The sequence below is a fragment of the Ips typographus genome, linkage group LG3 (assembly GCF_016097725.1).
Source record: "Ips typographus isolate SLU linkage group LG3, UJ_Ityp_2.0, whole genome shotgun sequence".
Classification (NCBI taxonomy): Eukaryota; Metazoa; Arthropoda; class Insecta; order Coleoptera; family Curculionidae; genus Ips; species Ips typographus.
The window spans coordinates 7805421-7825794 of record NC_138424.1 but is presented as its reverse complement, the minus strand read 5'-3'; the positions used below and the strand labels follow the sequence as shown (position 1 = coordinate 7825794).

Sequence of the window (20374 nt, the reverse complement as noted above, 5' to 3'; positions counted from 1 at the left end):
CTTTTTTCTTCGTTTTGTGCTTATTTTAGTTTTTTTGTGCTTATTTACTGCTATTTTTGTATGGTTTAACTAGTTTTTTACAAAACAAGCTTTTCAAGTTTTTAAAAATAAACTAAACTAATAACTGCTTTGACAAAAAATTGCTATATTGAGATATTGAAGGCTTCTGATCCACAAAAACATGTTGCAAAATGTATAAGTATCAATTTACAAATTTAAACTGACCAAAAAATTTTCAAATACTCCTAAAGTAGTCTAAAAAAATGTAAAAACATTCCAAAACACTATAAAACCTCTAAAATGCCTTGCAAAGCATACAAAGCAGCCTAGAAGCTTGTCTTTAGAACAGTTTAAGAGCTTCCAAATGCTTTTCAATTTATCTTATACGTATTATCAAATACGTATGCTTCTAAAGCAGTTTAACAGCTTTCAAAAGTTTCTAAAACCGTCTACAAGGTTTCAAATGTCTTAAAGGCAGTCCAGAACCTTCAAGGCTCTTTAAACTGCCCAAACACCTTCCAAATGCTTGTAAAGTAGTCTAATAATGTTTTAAAACACTACAGAAACTCAAAAATATGTCTAAAGCCTTCCAAAACAGTCTAGAAGCTTCCAAAAGCTTTTAAAACACTCTAAAGGCTTCCAAATAATCTTCAGCTAGTCTAGAAGCTCTCAAAAAATTTCAAGGCAGTCTAAAAGCTTCCGTATGCTTCTAAAGCAGTTTCAAAGCTTTCAAAATTTCAAATTCACGTCTTAAAAGCAGTTCAGAATCTTCAATGCTCCTAAAGTAGTCTAAAAAGATTTCAAAACACTACAGAAACTCTGCTTAAGCAGTCTAAAGCCTTTCAAAATAGTCTAGAAGCTTCCAAAAGTATTTAAAACAGTCTAAAAGATTCCAAACGCTATTCAACTAGTCTAGAAGCTCCCAGAAGATATTAAAGCAGTTTGGAAGCTTCCAAAATATTTTGTGAACTGTGTAAGAGATTCCAAATGCCTCTAAAGCATTCCAGAACCTTCAATATGCTGTTTAAACAGTCCAAAAACCTTCCAAATGCTCTCAAGTAGTTCAAAAAACTTTTGAAAGTTTTCAAAACAGTCTAAAATCTTCCGTATGCTTCTAAAGCAATTTGAAATCTTCAAAAAATTTCTAGAAGTTGAACTCAAAAAAATATTGCATCTCTGAAAGAGTTTTGTCCTTTTTTACAGATTTTTTGCTTGTTTGAAGAAAATAATTTTGTTTATTAAGCGCTTTTTTTCACGATTTTAGTGCTTTTTAATCCGACTCTAGTCATAACATGAATTTCAAAAAAGCATCAGTTTTACTTAAATATAAACCAAAATAACTTTTCTAATCACTCTGTATGTAAGACCTGACCATACAAAAGGTCAAGTTTTTGAAGTCAAATGAGTTGGAAAAACTTTGTGGTAACTAGCATTTTGTCGAAGCTTTTTGAGGCATCCTGTATATCCCTTTGTCATGCAAATTTTCGAAAATACACAAACAAGTGTGGAAAATATAGAATTATTCATATAAAAAAAAATGTAGGAAGAAACAAATATTGAAAATCAATGTTTTGCTAAAAAGCCAACAGAACTTTATAAGTTGTTGATCAGGTGAGTACTTTAACTTAATTTAAGAGTGGTTTTGACTGTTACTTCATTTACTCTGGTTTCTCAACTGTCAGAAAAACATACGTCAGTTAAGTTGATAATACGTTTGACAAATTGACATTATAATGTTCTTTTGCTAGAAAAACATAAATGAATAATATTGTTGTTACTCTAAAGTCAACTTTCAATTTTGGTTGTTATTTTGGCTACAAAAACATTATGAGGTCAGCACATACTTTCTGAGAAAGTGAAATTGATTTATTTTCGAATAAATGACATGCAAGTAATAGTAAATTTTCCATCACTTCACTTTAAAGTAATTTTTACTGGATAACAATTACCTTTAACTTTTCTTAATTTTAAGTAAATTTTAACCAAAAATGGCGTCACTTACTGACATCAATGCATTAACGCAATCTACACGTGTACAGAGTGCGGAAAAATTGGGTTACATCGTTTTTTTTTCCAAAGAATCGATTCACCAACATGCAATCGATGTTTGATTGTAGCAAAGTCACGCTGTTTACGTAAACAAATTTGGTCATTGATAGGTCAATTAACGTGATGGTTTCAATATAACAGACTGTAATCTTTTTTATTTAAAAATTGATGATGTATGTCTTTGAAGTTTTATTTAGGTTTTCCAGAGTGTTGCTTTGAAAGGCTTTTTGATTTAATTTAGGTTAATTATACTATATTCAGTTCAAATTTGCTGAAACCAAAAATGAATCAGCTAGTCCTTAGACTAAACAAGCGTGTGTTGAGTAATTGTTGTTGTTGTGGTTGGATAACTTTATGAACATGTAAAGTCCCTTAATAACCCTGAAAACTCTTTGGTTGTACTTGAATTCCGACCGGAATCAATACTATGAAACAATGCAACTTTTCGCGTGAATGGTCAGTAATTTTTCCTTTCCTACTTCAAGCGTAAAAAAATAATCTTAACAAAAATTTGCTTGCAGCAACGTATTAGAACACAAAACAAATGGAAATATTTTGAAAAGTTCCACAAAATTTGATTCCTTTTTGTTTACCAATTTTAAAAATTGGCACTAAAGCTCTCTCACACCCACCTTATGCATCATTTCCGTCATTGCCAATCCAATTAGGAGATGAATTTAGTTTGGTTCAATGAATATACGTAGTTTTGGCCTCTTTTTTTATCATTAATAAGCTATGAATGAAATCATTTCAAGTTTCTTAAAATATACAGTTTGACGTGTTTAGTGATGGATTTGTCCTGGTATTTTGAGCCTGCAGTGCTAAGTTGACTCAATGTTTCCATTAAATTGTTTTGAGGTTACGTACTAAAAGTATTAACAAAACGTAATGTTAGAAACAAACTAACAATTAAGTTATCAGTCAATTTACTGTATTTTGTCTAGTCAATATTTTAATATGATGTTTATTTCTGTTTGTTTGCAATTTTGCAATTTTTTGGCTTTCTTTAATTGATTTTCCTTTTTTCATCTTTTTTAGCTGTTTTTTCTTTGTGTAGATCACACCTTATCACGTGACAGTTTATTCTAGAAATTACAGAGTAAATATGGGTCACTTGTCCCTGAATTGAAAATCAAAAAACTCTGGTCATTGTGTCAAATATTGACAAAGCTATACTAGTATCTGAAAAATGAACATAGTTTTGTGCCACATTTCCACAGAGAAAACGATACAGTAAAAATCAAACTAAATTGCCTGAAAGTTAATATCTTTGGCATAACATTACCATCAGACCGTTGTCGTTTTTCTGTCAAACTTTTTGCTGAAAAGCACGTTGAAATAAACATAAATATACAGTGTGTTGTATTTCTCAAACAGTGAAAAAAAAAATTAAATCGGTCCTTCAAAAAAGGGTCGTGTTAAGAAACTGATAGAAAATATAGTTGCTATTCGCAATTTCATTTATTTAGTGTATAAAAAAGTCGTATTTTAAAAAATGTTTTCTACACTGTGGCAACTGTGCACTTTTTTTTAATATGACGTCCTTTAATTTTATTTTTTTTATCAGACTGTATTAATAATTTACCAATTTAATGTAATTTGCAAGTCCGAAAATTACAGGTAAAAATTTACATTAAGAACTTATATACAGTGTTGCCAAAATTTCTGAATCCACTACAGTAATCAATTTTGTGTGTAATTCTAGTTTATTTTTACATTTGTCACCGTTTTGGTATTTTTCGGTCTTTCTAGTTTGTGTCTGGTGTGTATTTATTAAGATGTTCTTTTTCTCAGTTTTTTCAGTTTATTTTTTTACTTTTTTAAACATAATGCACGTTAATTGAAGCTTTTCAGTTATTATTATCGACCAAGTTTAGCTTTTTTTATGTTTTTCACTTAAGTTGACGACAAAAATTTCATGTTTTACCATTTTTTAAGTGTATTTAGATGTATTTTAATTTAAGGTGTGTCCAAAGTACACATGTTTTTTTAATAAACACTAAATAATTTCACCCACACACGAACCATACTGTGTTAAACCAAATTTATTTCTTTATTATAATTATTAATAATTATTATTAATCTACCAAACCATTTAATTTGGGAGTATAACAATTAAATATAAAACAGCTGACGTCCATTTGATAGTTTGCTTTTCTGTGTAGTTTATTGATTTTAGTGTATTGCTTGCCTCATTAACTAATTTTGTCTAGCTCTGTGTCTATTTTTATCAGTTTATAAACCTTTGCAAATCTAGGGAAAACCTTCCTTTACTACTTGGATTTATGAAGCAATATTAGTGCATTTTATTATACTAATACTCCCACTAATCCCTTTGTATTACCTTATTTATAAATAGGTTGTTTTTCAGTTATATCCAGTTTCTGTGTACTTTCATCTTTACTCTAGTGTATCGAGTAAGTAATAATTATCTATAGAAATTCTCGTTTGTTGTTAAACATTGCAACTGTTGCCACTAGCCAAGTTGCCAAATATTCCAAGAAATTTTGGAATTTTGCCATTGTTGTTGGTAACATGTAAGTTTTCAATATGTAAACTCGGCATTTTACTGAAAAATTTGAGGAGTGGTTAATTCGTTTAAATTGGAACTAAAAATGGATAAACAAGTTTCTGTGAGGGCGAAAGGTTAATCATTTGCGCAAGTGTGCTAGAAACATTTAGCTTTTATGGAATACTGAATAAATCACTAAGTTTAAATACAAACCCACATCAGTAGGTTATTTTCAAGTTTAAACACGTAAACAGTATTTGTTTTGCCTAAAATGGTCACCTCCCTTCATATTACAGAACCGTATTCGAAAAAGATAAAAAACAATAATACTTGGGTTATTTGAGTATTTGAGAAGAAAGTGAATTGCAATTTAAGGAATTTGGGGCACAATAAATAGAAAACTTAATCTAGATTACAAAGCTGTATCGAAAACACTTAAAAATAGACTGTACAGGGTCTTTCACTGGGGACTGACCAACCCCCTTTTTCTGACTTCCCTGTATGTAATTAAAAAAACTGAAATATCCATTTAATTTTTTGTGTAGTTGGTTGGTAGTAGCCTCTGTAAGGTATTTTTTCTTAAGTGGTAATGGTTGGATTAGGCCAGAAAAAAGCAGACGTTTATTGTCTACCACGAGTCGACGTTTCGACCACTGTTGGTGGTCATCCTCAGGACTCTAAAATTTTTATTATTCCTGTTTACATAGTGGTTACACTGAGGGTGTAGAATACATATCACAATTTAGCTCACAAAAATTAGCTTAATACATGAACTGACTCAATTTATATGATTGTTATAACACATATACATAATAAAACATAAATAAAAACACTTAATTATAATATAATTAAAGGACAAGCCTAAATCATGTAGATTTAGTACAAAAACAAAGAAAGGAACAAACTAGGGACAGGCAACACCAAAAACTTACGTGTAGTTTAAAACGCCTTAGTAAGGGTCTTCAAAATGTAGGACACATGTAACTCCATCATTGCACACATTTATAAATTGAACTATTTGTTCTAGATTCAATTCTGTACTATTTATTTTGTTTTACAGTAATCAGCGTGCTTGCAATGTGTAGTGGGATTCACTTCTTGTACGCTCTGAGTCTGAACACAATTTAACTCGGTTATTTCGATGTTTCTTCGAGTCTAACTGCCTATTTATCATCTCAGCATGCCGGATTTTTGCATGTCAATGGAATGTGTTTATTTACTCCTTCATAGCTGTAAACTTAGATTAAGGTGGATGTCGACATTGATTGGAAATCATTGTTTTATGTTTAAGAAATATATTAAAATAGCAAGAATTTAAACCTTCAATATCTTCTTTTTTATTAACATGATGTCTCTCCTTTTTTATAGCAATCATTTCATGTATCAATCTCTTTTTTAAATTTTTTTGTTTTCCAATAATCTTTGTGTTTGTAAAATCAAATGTATGAGCGAGCGTTTCTGAGTGTTCTGCCAAAGCGGTCTTTTGTTTTGACTGTAAGAGGTTTTGAGGTCGCACACTTCTTTGATGTTCCAATAACCGTGTTCGCAAATACCGACCTGTTTGGCCAATGTAGCAACAGTTACAATTTTGACACGGAATTTTATAAATCACATTACTTTGATAATCTATTGGTGTTTTAGTTTTAAGTTGTGTAAAATATTTTTTTAACGTATTTTCAGGTTTGTACGCGATTTTTACAGTGTCTGATTCAAGCAACCTAGAAACAGTTTCTGAGAGACCTTTAATGTATGGTATTTTATAATATTTACAAATGGAATGATCACTTGAGTTATTGGTAGTTTGTTTCCTAAGTAATTTATTTATTAATTTTTGAGGATATGAATTTTTAGTTAAGTAGATTTTAATACTCTCTAAATTCTTTGTGTGAAAGTTTGGATGGGAAAGTTTAATTGCTCTATTTTGTAGGTTTTTTATTATACAGTGCGTTTTTTTTAACGCGCAACATAGGATTTTACGTGTTAAATTTTTAAGCCCATGTTAGACCATTTTATTTTGGAACTGCAAGTCTATAACTTGACGGGTGTGTCTTTAGTACCCTGAAGCTTAAGTAAGTCTACCAATTTGGTCTAAAAAGTGATTAAAAACTGGAAAAAAATCATTTTTTTTCGAAAAGATTTTATCGTTCCATACTCCCTGTATGCATTGTTGTTCCTTGTTGTTTTTATACTGGCAGGGCAGGTAGCAGGTAAAGTGACATATTTTGACTGCATCACGACCCGACATCTTTTGAAAAGGGCATTTTATGATTGTTTGGAATACTGTTTGGCTTCAAACGGAGGTCACTTTGAACAATTCACTTATAAAAATACTTCTTTTGTTCTTAACTTTCTTGATATAAAGTTAATGATCACCCTGTTTTACTTTCTACGCCAAATTTTACCTGCTACCTGCCGTGCCAGTATCAAAAACAACAAAGAACAACAATGCATACAGGGAGTATGAAACGACAAAACCTTTTCGAAAAAAGATGATTTTTTGCAAGCTTTTTAACACTTTTTAGGCCGAATTGGTAAACTTACTTAAGCTTCAGGGTACGAAACAGCCACCCGTCAAGTTTTATACTTGTAGTTCCAAAATAACATGGTCTAACATGGGCTTAAAAATTTAACACGTGAAATCCTATGTTGCGCGTTAAAAAAAACGCACTGTATTAGCTTTTCACAACACCCTTTCCAACATAAAGCTAATATAATAAAAAACCTACAAAATAGAGCAATTAAACTTTCCCATCCAAACTTTCACACAAAGAATTTAGAGAGTATTAAAATCTACTTAACTAAAAATTCATATCCTCAAAAATTAATAAATAAATTACTTAGGAAACAAACTACCAATAACTCAAGTGATCATTCCATTTGTAAATATTATAAAATACCATACATTAAAGGTCTCTCAGAAACTGTTTCTAGGTTGCTTGAATCAGACACTGTAAAAATCGCGTACAAACCTGAAAATACGTTAAAAAAATATTTTACACAACTTAAAACTAAAACACCAATAGATTATCAAAGTAATGTGATTTATAAAATTCCGTGTCAAAATTGTAACTGTTGCTACATTGGCCAAACAGGTCGGTATTTGCGAACACGGTTATTGGAACATCAAAGAAGTGTGCGACCTCAAAACCTCTTACAGTCAAAACAAAAGACCGCTTTGGCAGAACACTCAGAAACGCTCGCTCATACATTTGATTTTACAAACACAAAGATTATTGGAAAACAAAAAAATTTAAAAAAGAGATTGATACATGAAATGATTGCTATAAAAAAGGAGAGACATCATGTTAATAAAAAAGAAGATATTGAAGGTTTAAATTCTTGCTATTTTAATATATTTCTTAAACATAAAACAATGATTTCCAATCAATGTCGACATCCACCTTAATCTAAGTTTACAGCTATGAAGGAGTAAATAAACACATTCCATTGACATGCAAAAATCCGGCATGCTGAGATGATAAATAGGCAGTTAGACTCGAAGAAACATCGAAATAACCGAGTTAAATTGTGTTCAGAGCGTACAAGAAGTGAATCCCACTACACATTGCAAGCACGCTGATTACTGTAAAACAAAATAAATAGTACAGAATTGAATCTAGAACAAATAGTTCAATTTATAAATGTGTGCAATGATGGAGTTACATGTGTCCTACATTTTGAAGACCCTTACTAAGGCGTTTTAAACTACACGTAAGTTTTTGGTGTTGCCTGTCCCTAGTTTGTTCCTTTCTTTGTTTTTGTACTAAATCTACATGATTTAGGCTTGTCCTTTAATTATATTATAATTAAGTGTTTTTATTTATGTTTTATTATGTATATGTGTTATAACAATCATATAAATTGAGTCAGTTCATGTATTAAGCTAATTTTTGTGAGCTAAATTGTGATATGTATTCTACACCCTCAGTGTAACCACTATGTAAACAGGAATAATAAAAATTTTAGAGTCCTGAGGATGACCACCAACAGTGGTCGAAACGTCGACTCGTGGTAGACAATAAACGTCTGCTTTTTTCTGGCCTAATCCAACCATTACCACTTAAGAAAAAATATCCATTTAATGTAGTTTAAAAAGTTGAATTAAAAAATGACCACAAAATTAAAAAAAAAAAATTTTTCTTTTATTTCCTAATATTTTATTTTAGTTTGTTGTAAAATTGTAAAACATGTCTTATATTCTACCCTCATTTGTTTATGGCTATGATTCCAGAGTTATAATTAATAAATGGTCCTCCTATATTTTTTTTATCAATATACAAGGTTTGTCAAAAAACAAATTCCGAAAATAGTTAAATCCATTAGAAGAAACACCATTATTGGCTGTAGCTCTTCTATTTGAAGGTTAGAAATATTTTGGTACTAATTTTTTGATTCAACTTTTTAAACTACATCCAATGGCTATCTCAGTTTCTTTAATTACATACAGGGCAGCCCAAAAAGGGGGGTTGGTCAGTCTCCAGTGAAAGTCCCTGTACAATACAGTGCCGGGTTAAGTAATGTAAAAAAAATTGTTTTACTGAAATTACAGTGCTGTATCAGAAGATTTTTACCAATAATTTTACATCTATATTTTAGTTTTGCATAGAAAATTCTAGTTAAATGTTTTTAAATAATTTCCTGTGTGTGGTGTCAGTCAAACATTTCCTTCTGATAATAATCCTAAATCTAATAATAGGTTACTTTATTAAATAATAAGTACGGTACAAAATTATTATTTATACTTCCTAGAGTAAATATAATTATGAATCATGATTTACCACCGTATTTGCTTTTGTTACCAATGTAATCAATGAGATGAAAATAAATGCAGATTGTATGCACTGAGATTGTGTGATAAATTATGGTTCAGGACTTTATAAATATACTAATAACTCTTTGCAACCAAAATATTATTAGAAGTATTTAATCAGTACCAGTAGCAGAATTTCCAATATTTTAGTCAAAAATTCCGAAACTACCTACTGTGCTGATCAAGAGTACTGCTCATATAAACTGATTCACTCTGTATTTGGCTTAGGATCAGAAAAAAGTAAAAAAAAATGGAAAAACTTATTAAAAGATAATATTAGCTTCCTTTAAAGATATATTTGATTGTTCTTATATTATGCAACTTATTTAAATCTTTTTATAAAAATTGCAACAAATCTTGTATCAACCTTTTGTTAAAAAAGAATGACTGGCTTTTTAATTGATAACGATAAAATCACAATTATACACATGAAAGTGTATTCGACTGAAGCATTTTCTTTATACTGGAATTACATAAGAATAACTTGACATAGTATATATAGTAGAAGCTATAAATTAAAAAAAAAAATTAAAAAACTTAGATTACGGTCAGTGTATCACTTGATCACTCTGTATATAAATCAAGCTTTTGGTGGCTTATTGTAAAGCTTAGCTTAGGGAGCATATCTTCGATAGGATTCAGGTCTGGCGAGTATGCTGGTCAAAGCACTTTTTCTCAAGGTTTTGCACCGTAAAATATTTTTGTTTTAGTGGTTACGTAACAGAACATTCAAGCAAAGTTATTCAATGTGATAATATTGTCATAAAAATTGAAAAAATGATTAACAAAATTCTGGTTGCTCGTTCAATCTGTGACTTATGGCAAAGAAATTTTATATTCGGTCGTTCTATATTGAAATTGTTGCGGGCTTTCTCCTCGAACATTTCTTATGCCATATCCGTGATTATCTAACCCAGTTTCAGTCTGTTATACCTTAAAGTCCCACATCAAATTGCTACATCGTCTTCAGCTACTTAATTGCTGTAACCGCGAAAAATCAATTAAAAATCAGTTTTAGTGTATGTGTAGTGAACATTATACCTAGTTTGGTGAAAAAAACAGTTACAATGTCAATAGCTTCGGCTACTAATCGGGTCCGTGAAATCGACACTTATTGCGATACTTGCATTCGATAACACCATTATAGATTGTTTCAGTCAAAGTCGTCCTCATTTCATCAAAATCTGAATTATGCAATTCAATTTTTCAAGTTGTTGTTATTGTTCATTGCTCACAATTGACACGAGTTAATTGAATGGAATTCATTCCTGGAACTGGTTATATGGATCACTACTATTGTACACTGTCAATTAATATATATTTTTTTTAATTCCAGGCCACAAATGGATTCGAATTATCACTGGTTAGTGACCGTTGCCTTGGTGACTTCTTCAATTATAGCAGTAACGGCCAACGCTTTTCTGTTGATCATATTTGGCAGAAGACGGAACCTCCGGACAATTCCAAACCGGTATGTGTGTAATCAGATTAATGCTATAAATCTAAGTCAATACTATTGCCAAATCAAAAGCAATTCAATCTACCACTAATACTTTAATAAAACATTACAAAATTGTTTGTAGAGGAGAAACGGAAAGTGTTCTATTTCCTGAAAGTTGTAATAAAAAAGTAAATTGTACTAATAATCCTGTCATTGCATACGAAATTATACATTCGTATCAATTATTATTGTTTTTATTTATGTTGGTAATGGTTTCCGTTTAAAACTTTGTTATTTACCTACTTGTTGGGTTAGTGGGATTTTTACTACTCGCTAATTGCGTGATTTATGGTTATGCGTCAACCAGAATAATTAAAATAGGTCGAATTTACTAGAAAATAGAGAAGTCAACGTTATTTAAGCGTATTTTGACTATCTTGAAGTTCAACAAAGTTAATTCCACTCCTCTAAACATTTCCGTCATATTATTCTATTGTAGCATAAACTGAGATCACAGCGAACATTTTTAAAACTAACCTAACCTACACAACATGCAAATTTTAAGATAAATCTTCACTATTTTTGTAAAATAACTAAATGTTGCTCGCGTAGGTCTTATGAGACACTTTTGTATAATAAAATGCATAAGTACTGCTTTGTACTCGCAAAGCATTCACAGCAGCTTTCATTTGAAGCATAATTTGCATTTGTAAATACGTTATAAAATACTTGCAGTTTAAGAATGTGGGAATTATTTTTATTTAAGATGAATAATTCATATTATACTGATTTTTATTACTTTAAAAAGAATGGCAATTGGATGAAATACAGTGCAAAAGTGAACAACCTTGTTCCAAGTGTTTAAATTATTCAGTCATTCTGAAGCAAGAAGCGGAAACAAGAATCAAGAAATACTTTTGACACACTGTATTAAGATGCTTCATTTTGGTTGTTTTGAAGAGCCGTTGGTAGGAAAAATGATACAGGGGATTAAAAAAAAAGATATTTACAGTAAAATCAAGACACACTTATGAAGTATAACAAAATTAGTCATTAGGGAATAATATGTCATAACTGTCAATTTCTTGGAACTTAATTCTTTTTGAAGTTATACTTTGTTATATAAATAGCTATTCTGGTATATAACTTTACATTGTACAATTTATAGACCGCGTTAATCAGATGCTAATAAAGCCAGTTATTGTTTTAAGGTCAGTAATTTGGAGTTCTTATTACTATTGCTGTTTATTCAGTCGCCTCGTTTAATGATAAGAACTAAAACACAACCTAATTGATATTAAAATTCTACACTGTCATTGTATTATTAATAATTGATGTGTTAAGCGAAGACCTCGTTCATCTACTTAAAAGCTTGTTCAGAAGCTTACTTTAACATTCCTTTCCATAATTCTTAAAGTACTTTAAATGTGTGATAACCATTAATTCTAAATCGTAATTAAACTCTTACTAATTGTCAGTGGAAAAATTATGATTTTTTAAAGTGTTTTCTCTCATTCTTAAATCACAGGCTTTCACTAATACTCAATAATTTATAAATGCAGACAAGCCTGGCTAAAACCTTTAATTTTGCAATAAGCTCTACGTGATAACTGCATATTCAGGCAATGGAGAAATTAATATTGAAAGATGTGTCCTGATATATTTTAGACACCCTGTGTAGTACAAACGTCAAATAACTCGATTGAAATAAATGGAGAGTGAATTCGATAGTTTTAGGACAAAATTTTGCTAATTTACTCCAAAATAATACCAATTTTTCAATTCAATTTAAAATTGTATTCTCATACTCGTATTTTACCTCTTTTCTACTCATTTTTCAATTCTTCTTCTTATGACCACCAGGTGGTCTATTTTTATTATTTTATTATCTCCTTTTTATTAAACTGACAGAAATACTACTTTGACATTAACAAGATTATTTTGACAGTTACAGAGTGATTCAATATATCGATTTGAAAAGTTTTATTTTTTTTAACCACCTTTTACAGTCATATAGTGAAAATTTCAACTAACATAGTTATCTAGTAATAAAAACAGATTGAACTAAATTGAAATCTGAATTTGAAATATTCTATTAACAGGTACTCTAAGACAGGTCCTAATTCGGCAGTTACAGGATGTTTTAGTTATGTATATGATACTATTGCCTTTCAAATACTTTTACAGAAGAAAGAGTTGATGTACAGGGTGATTGTTTATTATTTTCCCCAATGACTATCTCTGTTAATTTGGATCTGACATGTGCAATACACATTTGCAGATTTTACGTAGATCGCAGGACAATGGGTGCTTTGTGATTGATTAACAATAAGCAGTAAGCTGAAAGCTGCTTTTTTTGACCAATCAGAAACTACCCACTGTGCTGCTATTTAAGCAAAAGCTGCACATGTGGACTTACCAATAAATTAGCAACGTTGCAGCAGCAAAATGGCATATGACATTTGTCAAATTTTTGACACATGTTGAGTTATCTATTTTAACTGGAACGCCCTATACAGGGTGGTCCAGTTTTAAATGTCAATAATTCACCAATCCAATTAAAAAATAAGTTGACATTCATTATGTCATTTTCCTGAAAAGTACTTCCTAAGGAAAATACAGTCCTTCAAATTTCTGTTTAAAAAATCGTTTTTTTTTTCATAACTGTCAGACCGTTGGGGCAATATTGATCAAATTTGGAACAAGCACTTTATTACACGTTATTACGGTCAAAGACCCAAAACTAACCTAACCCAACTTAAAAATTGTCTTGGAAACGGAAAATTCACTTAAGAAGTTTAAAAAATATTATTGTAGCCAGTTTTCATAGTTTCCAGACAAACTAAAAGACTTTAGTTTTGAAAATTGAATTAGAAAAGATAAAAATTTCAGAAGCTTAAAAGTTGTGTTTGTAATCAGTTTTCATGCAAATCGAGAGACTTTAATACTAAAAATTGACTTGTAGACATTTTAGTCTTGAAAATAGTCTTAGATGCAGGACATTGACATCAGATTCATGAAAATTGTCTTGAAAACTACCTTTTCGTGCTTTTTACTTTGCGTTTTCATTTTCTTCGAATTCTGGACTATTTTTAGTGCTTCAAAACTGCTTTCAGCTTGGAAAATCGAGTTTCAAGACTATCTTCACCAAGTTATTGACATAGCAAATGGCATTCCAAGCTTTGTCACTATTAAATCGACTTCTAGACACTTGTGCTAAAAATTCGGGTATTTCTTAATAAACTAGAATCGTTTTAGTGTTTTAAGGCTGTTTTCAGTGCCTCAAATCGAGTTTCAAGACTATCTTTACAAAGTTTTTGACTTATCAGGCCTAAAAGCCAGTGTGTCCACTGACCATAGTCTTGAAAATGTAATTTCAAGCTTCTTCACTATTAAATTGACTTCTACACTCATAGGTGCAATAAATTGTAGCACCTGTAAGAAATTCAGACTGTTTTTAGTGCTTTTTAAGACTGAAAAATCGAGTTTAAGACTATTTCCGAAAGTCAAGTTTCTTCAGTAATAAAAGTAAAAAATGTTGGTACCAAATGCTACAATAATTGTCTTGAGAACTAATTTTTACTAATAAAATAGTCCGAAAATTTAATTTACTTCTTGACTTGTTGAAAGTTGAAGAAAATTGAGTTGTACACCAATTAAAGTCTTAAAAATATACTTTTGGACTCTCTTTAGTCCGAGTAAGGTCCGTTCTAGCATTAAAAGTCAACTTTTATACTATTTTTAGTAGTAAAAAATGAGTTTCATGCACAATACAATCTTTGTCTTGATTTCCGGACTTTTTTTAGTTCTTGAATGCCAGTTTCAGACACTCAACCAGGATGGCAGTCTGAGAAAGCGAATCATAAGACCATTCCTAGTAGTAAAAAAGTTTTTAGACTATTCAGTACAAATTTGGACTTTCACAAGTCTTGGATGTTCATTGTCAGAAAAATGACATAAAAATAAGTCAACTTATTTTTTGATTAGCTATCAAATGGTGAATTATTGACTTAAAACTGGACCACCCTGTATGTTTTTGGACAAATTGATATTTATTTTTTTTATTTTAAAAAATGTATGTCTTAACTTTTGGAATAGTGGTTGAAAAATTGTCTTAATATATTGCTTTTCCAAATGACTCTATGAAATGTCCAATAAATTGCAAGTGTAAAAAAAAAATAAACACTTTTACTGCCCACATAACAAATTTCAGATCCATGTCACGTGATGAGCAGATCTTTTAAGTGTTTTTCCTCTTTTTCCATGAGTTTATTTAATCTTTGGATTGCTTTACCAATCAAATTTGTATCACTTCCACTATTGTCATCTCTGTACATCATAGTAGTTTAATTTTGTATATTGCAACCAAAGTACAGTAATCAAAGCAAGAAACAATCTGAAAGTAAAATAATGAAAAGTTATCATAATAATATCATAATTCTTCGACATCAAAGTCCAAGACACATTCAGAATTATTTGAATTATCTTTCAGATATTAGGTTATTCCTATATTTTTAAAGTCAGTCAAATGATTAATAGACAGACAATCCAAGTATCATGGTTCCATTGCAATTGTAATTTTGTTAATAACGAAATGATATATTGGCACAACATGATTCTATTGATCTGTACCAACAAACTAATGATAATTGTTTTCTTTCAGATTTATCATAAATCTCCTGGTGACCAACTTGTTGTCCAGCATCTTACTAATCCCCCTCTTGGTGGTGGACCAGAGAGCGATTCCCACGCATTATGAATCCAACCAAACGGTCCAAAGCTTCGAAGAAGACATCCTCATCAAGGAAGAACTGTTCAGCTCGAACAAACCAATCGAAATCATCCAAACTAGCGAGCAATTCGTCAAAACGAGCACGGTTACGGCCAATCAATCTGACGTGTTGTTTGGTGCAACCTCTGATGAGCTGCTCTGTTATTTTGCCCAAGCCAGCACCAGTTTCGTCTGTACGGCGTCCATTTTCAGCATCCTGCTGATCGGGATTAATCAGTATTTCGGAGTGATCCACTCGTTGCGTTATCATTCCTACGTGAACAAATCGAGAGCCACAATTTTTATAATGGGTGGATGGGTGGCGGCTTTGATCTGCGCAATGCTAAGCACCGTAACCTACTCTGACGAAAGTTTGTGGCATTTCTGCGGTAGAAGAAGTTCGGAAAGTTCCGGAACGAAAGTTTTGAACACGGTGTTTGCGTTCGGATACTTTTTCCTAGTGATACTGGCTCCGTTTTTGGGTATTTGCATTATCTACGTGTGTATTTACACTGCAGCCCATCAAAACAGTGAACGTATGCGTAAAAGCACGTCAGCGTGTTCCACCACCCCTTTAGATGCTATAGACGTGGAACGTTCTCCAAGTCCTCCCAGAAAACATCAGATCAATGAACAGTTGCCTAAAGTGCATTCTGCTCCCAATTTCTCTTTGCTGCAAAGTCGAGATGATCCTAGAATTAACAGAGTTAAGAGGACTATTAGTGATAGGAATAATTTTATTGTAAACCTAAAGCACAAAATTAGTAACGCCTCAGTGTTTAGGTATAGGGAAGAAACTCGGGCGGCTAAAATTAGTGTTCTAGTTATTTTCATGGTACTGGTGTGTTACGTGCCCTACGGACTCACTCTAGTGTTAACTTCAGGCTGTATACATATCAGTCCAGGCCAGATTTTCAACTATCTCTCTCTGGTACTTTTAGTGTTTTCTAATGTACTGTCACCGTTTCTGTTCGGTTACAGAAACAAACGGGTAAAACGGGAAATTGGCAAATTGTTGGGTTTGGTGCAACCCTGCCCTAATGCGGAAGCGTATCGGCGACAGCACACTACCATCGTCAGAAACAGAAGCTTCGAAGATGGTATCAACATCAATATAGCTGGTGATAATGCCGCTCCGCTTCTCGAAAGTGGTCTAATTGTTCCGGAAGTGATTGTCACTTGCAAACCGGAAAACGAGAGGAAGAGCATTTTGAAGAGGGTCGGGTCCAGTTGGACCAGCTATAAAAAATGTAATTTCATTACGGTTCCTGATAGTTGCCTTGGCGACGCGAGGGGTTCCTTCTCTAGTGCTAGTACCCAGGTTTCAAACGACGATTTCTAGAAAAAGACAGGTTTGTTAAATCGAGCTTTAAAAACACGCTAAATTTCGTGTATTTACAAGTACCGTCATAGTTATACGGAACTCGTGGAACAACCCATTATTATAAGCCAACTTACGCAATTAACTTTTCGCGGAACTTAATCAGTTTGAACAAAACGTTTTAAATAATGGGCGGCATTTTTGTGTTGAATATCTACCGGGTGTCTTGTTAAGGTAAACTATTGAAAATAACATTTTTAAAAAATTGCATTTTAGTAGAGAACGTTGGAAATAGTTTGGAAATTTCTAAGTGGCGTATAGTATTGCTTGTGCTCTATATTGAGGGAAAGCCTCACGTCCATACAAAAAAATGGTTAAAAATTAATTCCTGGTTTTAACGCCCTCTAGTGAAGCAATTAACAGCTATTTACTCCAAAACTGTATTTTCTTCAAAGTGGTTCCTAATGGGTAGTAACCACACTAAAAGTTCTAACTGTAGTAGTTTTTGCGATATCTCCAAAAAACGCCGAATTATTCTTGTATGTTTGACGCCCTCTAGCGGCGTAATAAATACATTTATATAAGTTAATAATAGATAATTTTTGAATTAGGAGAAATTATAGCAAAAACTCTCGTTTAGATCAAAATCAATGAAATCATGTCAATACACCTTAAAATCAACACTAAACAAAAGTTGTAGTATTTTAAAAGAAATTATTTTCTTGGTTGGTTATTTCAGTGCTGCCTGCCTGTACGGCCAGTACGGCCCTGATTTTTAATGTATCTATCACAATTGTACACATACTGCCTAGTCACTAGCTAGACTTATTGGGATTCAAAAATCAGGACGGTATCCTAGATATTTCAAGAAAAATTAATTCCCGATTTTTTTTTTCAGTAATTTTTAGGCAATTTCGACCCTAAATAATTTTAAAGCTGTTTTTTACAATAACTGTTTTGCATTTTTATGTCATTAACCACGAGGGCTGTTAATGTAATTATAGTGTTTGTCACTAGGTAGCACACTACCTAGTCGCTATGGCTTATTATAATACAAAAATCAGCACCGTATAATCAGATACACAGTGACTAATTTTTTTTGGTTTTTGCATTAATATCAATGAGCAATTTTTACCTTAGTGCCTCTAATTTTTGGAATTTCATTATGTTTTATAATTTTCTTTTTTTTAATCAGTGTCGTATCTCAGATATTTCAATAGAAATTAATTTTTAGTTGCTTTTTACAGTAACTGTCTTGCATTAAAGTTATTAACCACCATTAGGGGACAATTACGGTACTGGATTTTAACCTAAATCAGTGACTTTTTTGCACATACTGTCCAATTTCTATGTAGACTCTTAACGGTAAAATAACCAGTACCCTATCTCAGGTGTTTTGAACAAAAGTTTTTTAAGGTAAAGCTAAATTTTGTGGAAAGTAGAATGGAATATTTACAATTACTCAAAAAAATGCAAAGAGTTATTGCACATGTCAGATAAAAACTAATGGAAAAATGGCTCATTAAACAAAGAATTTTCTACTCCATTAAAACATGTTTTAAAAAATGTTGTGATAAAAATGTCCCAATTTGTTGTATTTTTCTCTGAAAACACTTAAAAAGTTAGGAAATTCAAAAATTGTTTCCACCGATTTTTCTTGGTCCTTTTTTTAATATACATTTTTTTCCTAAGCGATATTTTCAATACCTACTCTATTAACACTACATCCGGTATACGATAAAACCACCTAAAGCTCGGTTTAACAAAAACTTAAAACATAATTTGTGATATTATTTATTTGATATGTAATAAAAACGTATGAGTGCACGTACTAGAGAATAATCGTGTGGAATTTACAGGTAATTTATAACTGTCTGACAAAATAATCAAAAATTGCAGCAACACCGTAGGGTTACGGTTAGAAGCGATCATAATAACTACCAAAGGGACGTCACCAATGATTTTTTTTCAGCAACAGAAAGACTTATTTACACTTGGGTGCTTGTTTACGACAAAATGTGTTAGATATAAGGGTAACTGTATTAATTACACGGTACATTTATACGCAAATTGAGACTGAATTTGTAACTTTTTTTTTTTTTTGATACTGACAGGTTTATCGCTAGAGTATTTTATATTAAAAAGAACCAGAAAAGCTGGATGTGATCACATTGATTCGAAGCTTCCCGACTGCCCATAAATTCGTATTTTGTAGTTTGTATTATTTAGCTGTTTAGCATGCGGCTGTTTTGTATTCTTACAAAGTATTTGTATTAAAAAAAAGTGTAACAGAAGTAAGTTTGTGTTTCATTTTTGTGTTTATCCAAGTCTGTTATACAGTATGACTGAAGCAACCCAAGACAAGTGCCTTTTTGTTCTTTTTCTTTGGTAAATTTATGTTCTTCAAGATCAGTCAATTTCCCTATCAATTACTGCAAAAAAAATTACACTCCCTTTTAAGAATGTAAATTTCTCGATAACTCCTGAATCTGGGATTAAAACTTCATACATGAAATAGACAAAATTCAAATATTTAATGAAAATAGGTGTTTAATTAACATTTTGTACTCAAAAACATTAACAATCAATTTCATATGTCACACTAAGACAGTTCAAGCCATTAAACGCCTTTTTGTAATGCTTTATGGGATACACGCGTGGATTAAGGCCCGATTGCACCTACATATTTAGGGACACCCTAAGCTAGGTTTCAACTTGACATTTTGCACATGATCTGTCACAGTCAAATCACAACTTTGCCTAGGTGAACCTTGGAATCCCCTTAATTACTCGAGTGAAGTACCAGAAAAGTGTTAATGAATCTAAACGCTTTCACCAAGTTGAGAGGATTAAAGCTGTCATACTGTTCTGTGGATATCTCAAAAAGTTTTAAGAAATTACGTCTTTTAAGTTAAAATGTTTGCCATAATAGTAAATAAGACTTTAGAAACTGATATACTAGCAGAATCAGTCACAGTCATTCACATACTATTTCACTGTGCAACAATATCTGCATTACATCTACAAGGAAATAAAGGGTTCTAAATGAACATTAGTAGTTTTTCCAACTAGGTAATTTAATCTCTGAAGATATCATAGTATATCTGACATAGTAATAATGTATTTATTTAGCATAAGTGCTACATCCATTATACAAATATAAGTTATAAATAGTACCTATATAAGATTTTAAATAAGAAACAGTTTAATACTCAACGGGTAATCACATGTTACGATCAAAACAATGAGTTATAAAATAAAAGAACAAAGAAACACTAATTACTATACAATCATCCGGATAAAATATAATTTTTCAGGTGGTATTTGAACTCATTCAAGTTGTTGCAGTTTTTCACATTCACAGGTAGTTTATTAAATTCGATCAATCCCCTGTATAATACCGAGTTTAACATCTGCATGGTGTTGCATCTATTTAACAAAATAAAATCTGTACAATTTCTAGTCCTGTC

General features: G+C 31.5%; 1 protein-coding gene across 5 annotated transcripts in view; it reads left to right on the top strand.

Moving 5' to 3' along the window:
• Positions 1-19202, top strand: part of LOC145726793 (alpha-1A adrenergic receptor) — a 59160-nt gene extending 39958 nt beyond the window's left edge. For 4 of the 5 annotated variants that reach the window (XM_081976032.1, XM_081976034.1, XM_081976035.1 and 1 more), the window contains 2 exons: positions 10708-10842; positions 15476-19202. In XM_081976032.1, the coding sequence (XP_081832158.1) occupies positions 10715-10842; positions 15476-16925 (1578 nt within the window). In that variant the 5' untranslated portion in view covers positions 10708-10714 and the 3' untranslated portion in view covers positions 16926-19202. The remainder of the gene's footprint in view (positions 1-10707; positions 10843-15475) is intronic. The other variant, XR_014177681.1, reaches the window with a different exon arrangement.
• The last annotated feature ends 1172 nt before the right edge of the window (positions 19203-20374 follow it).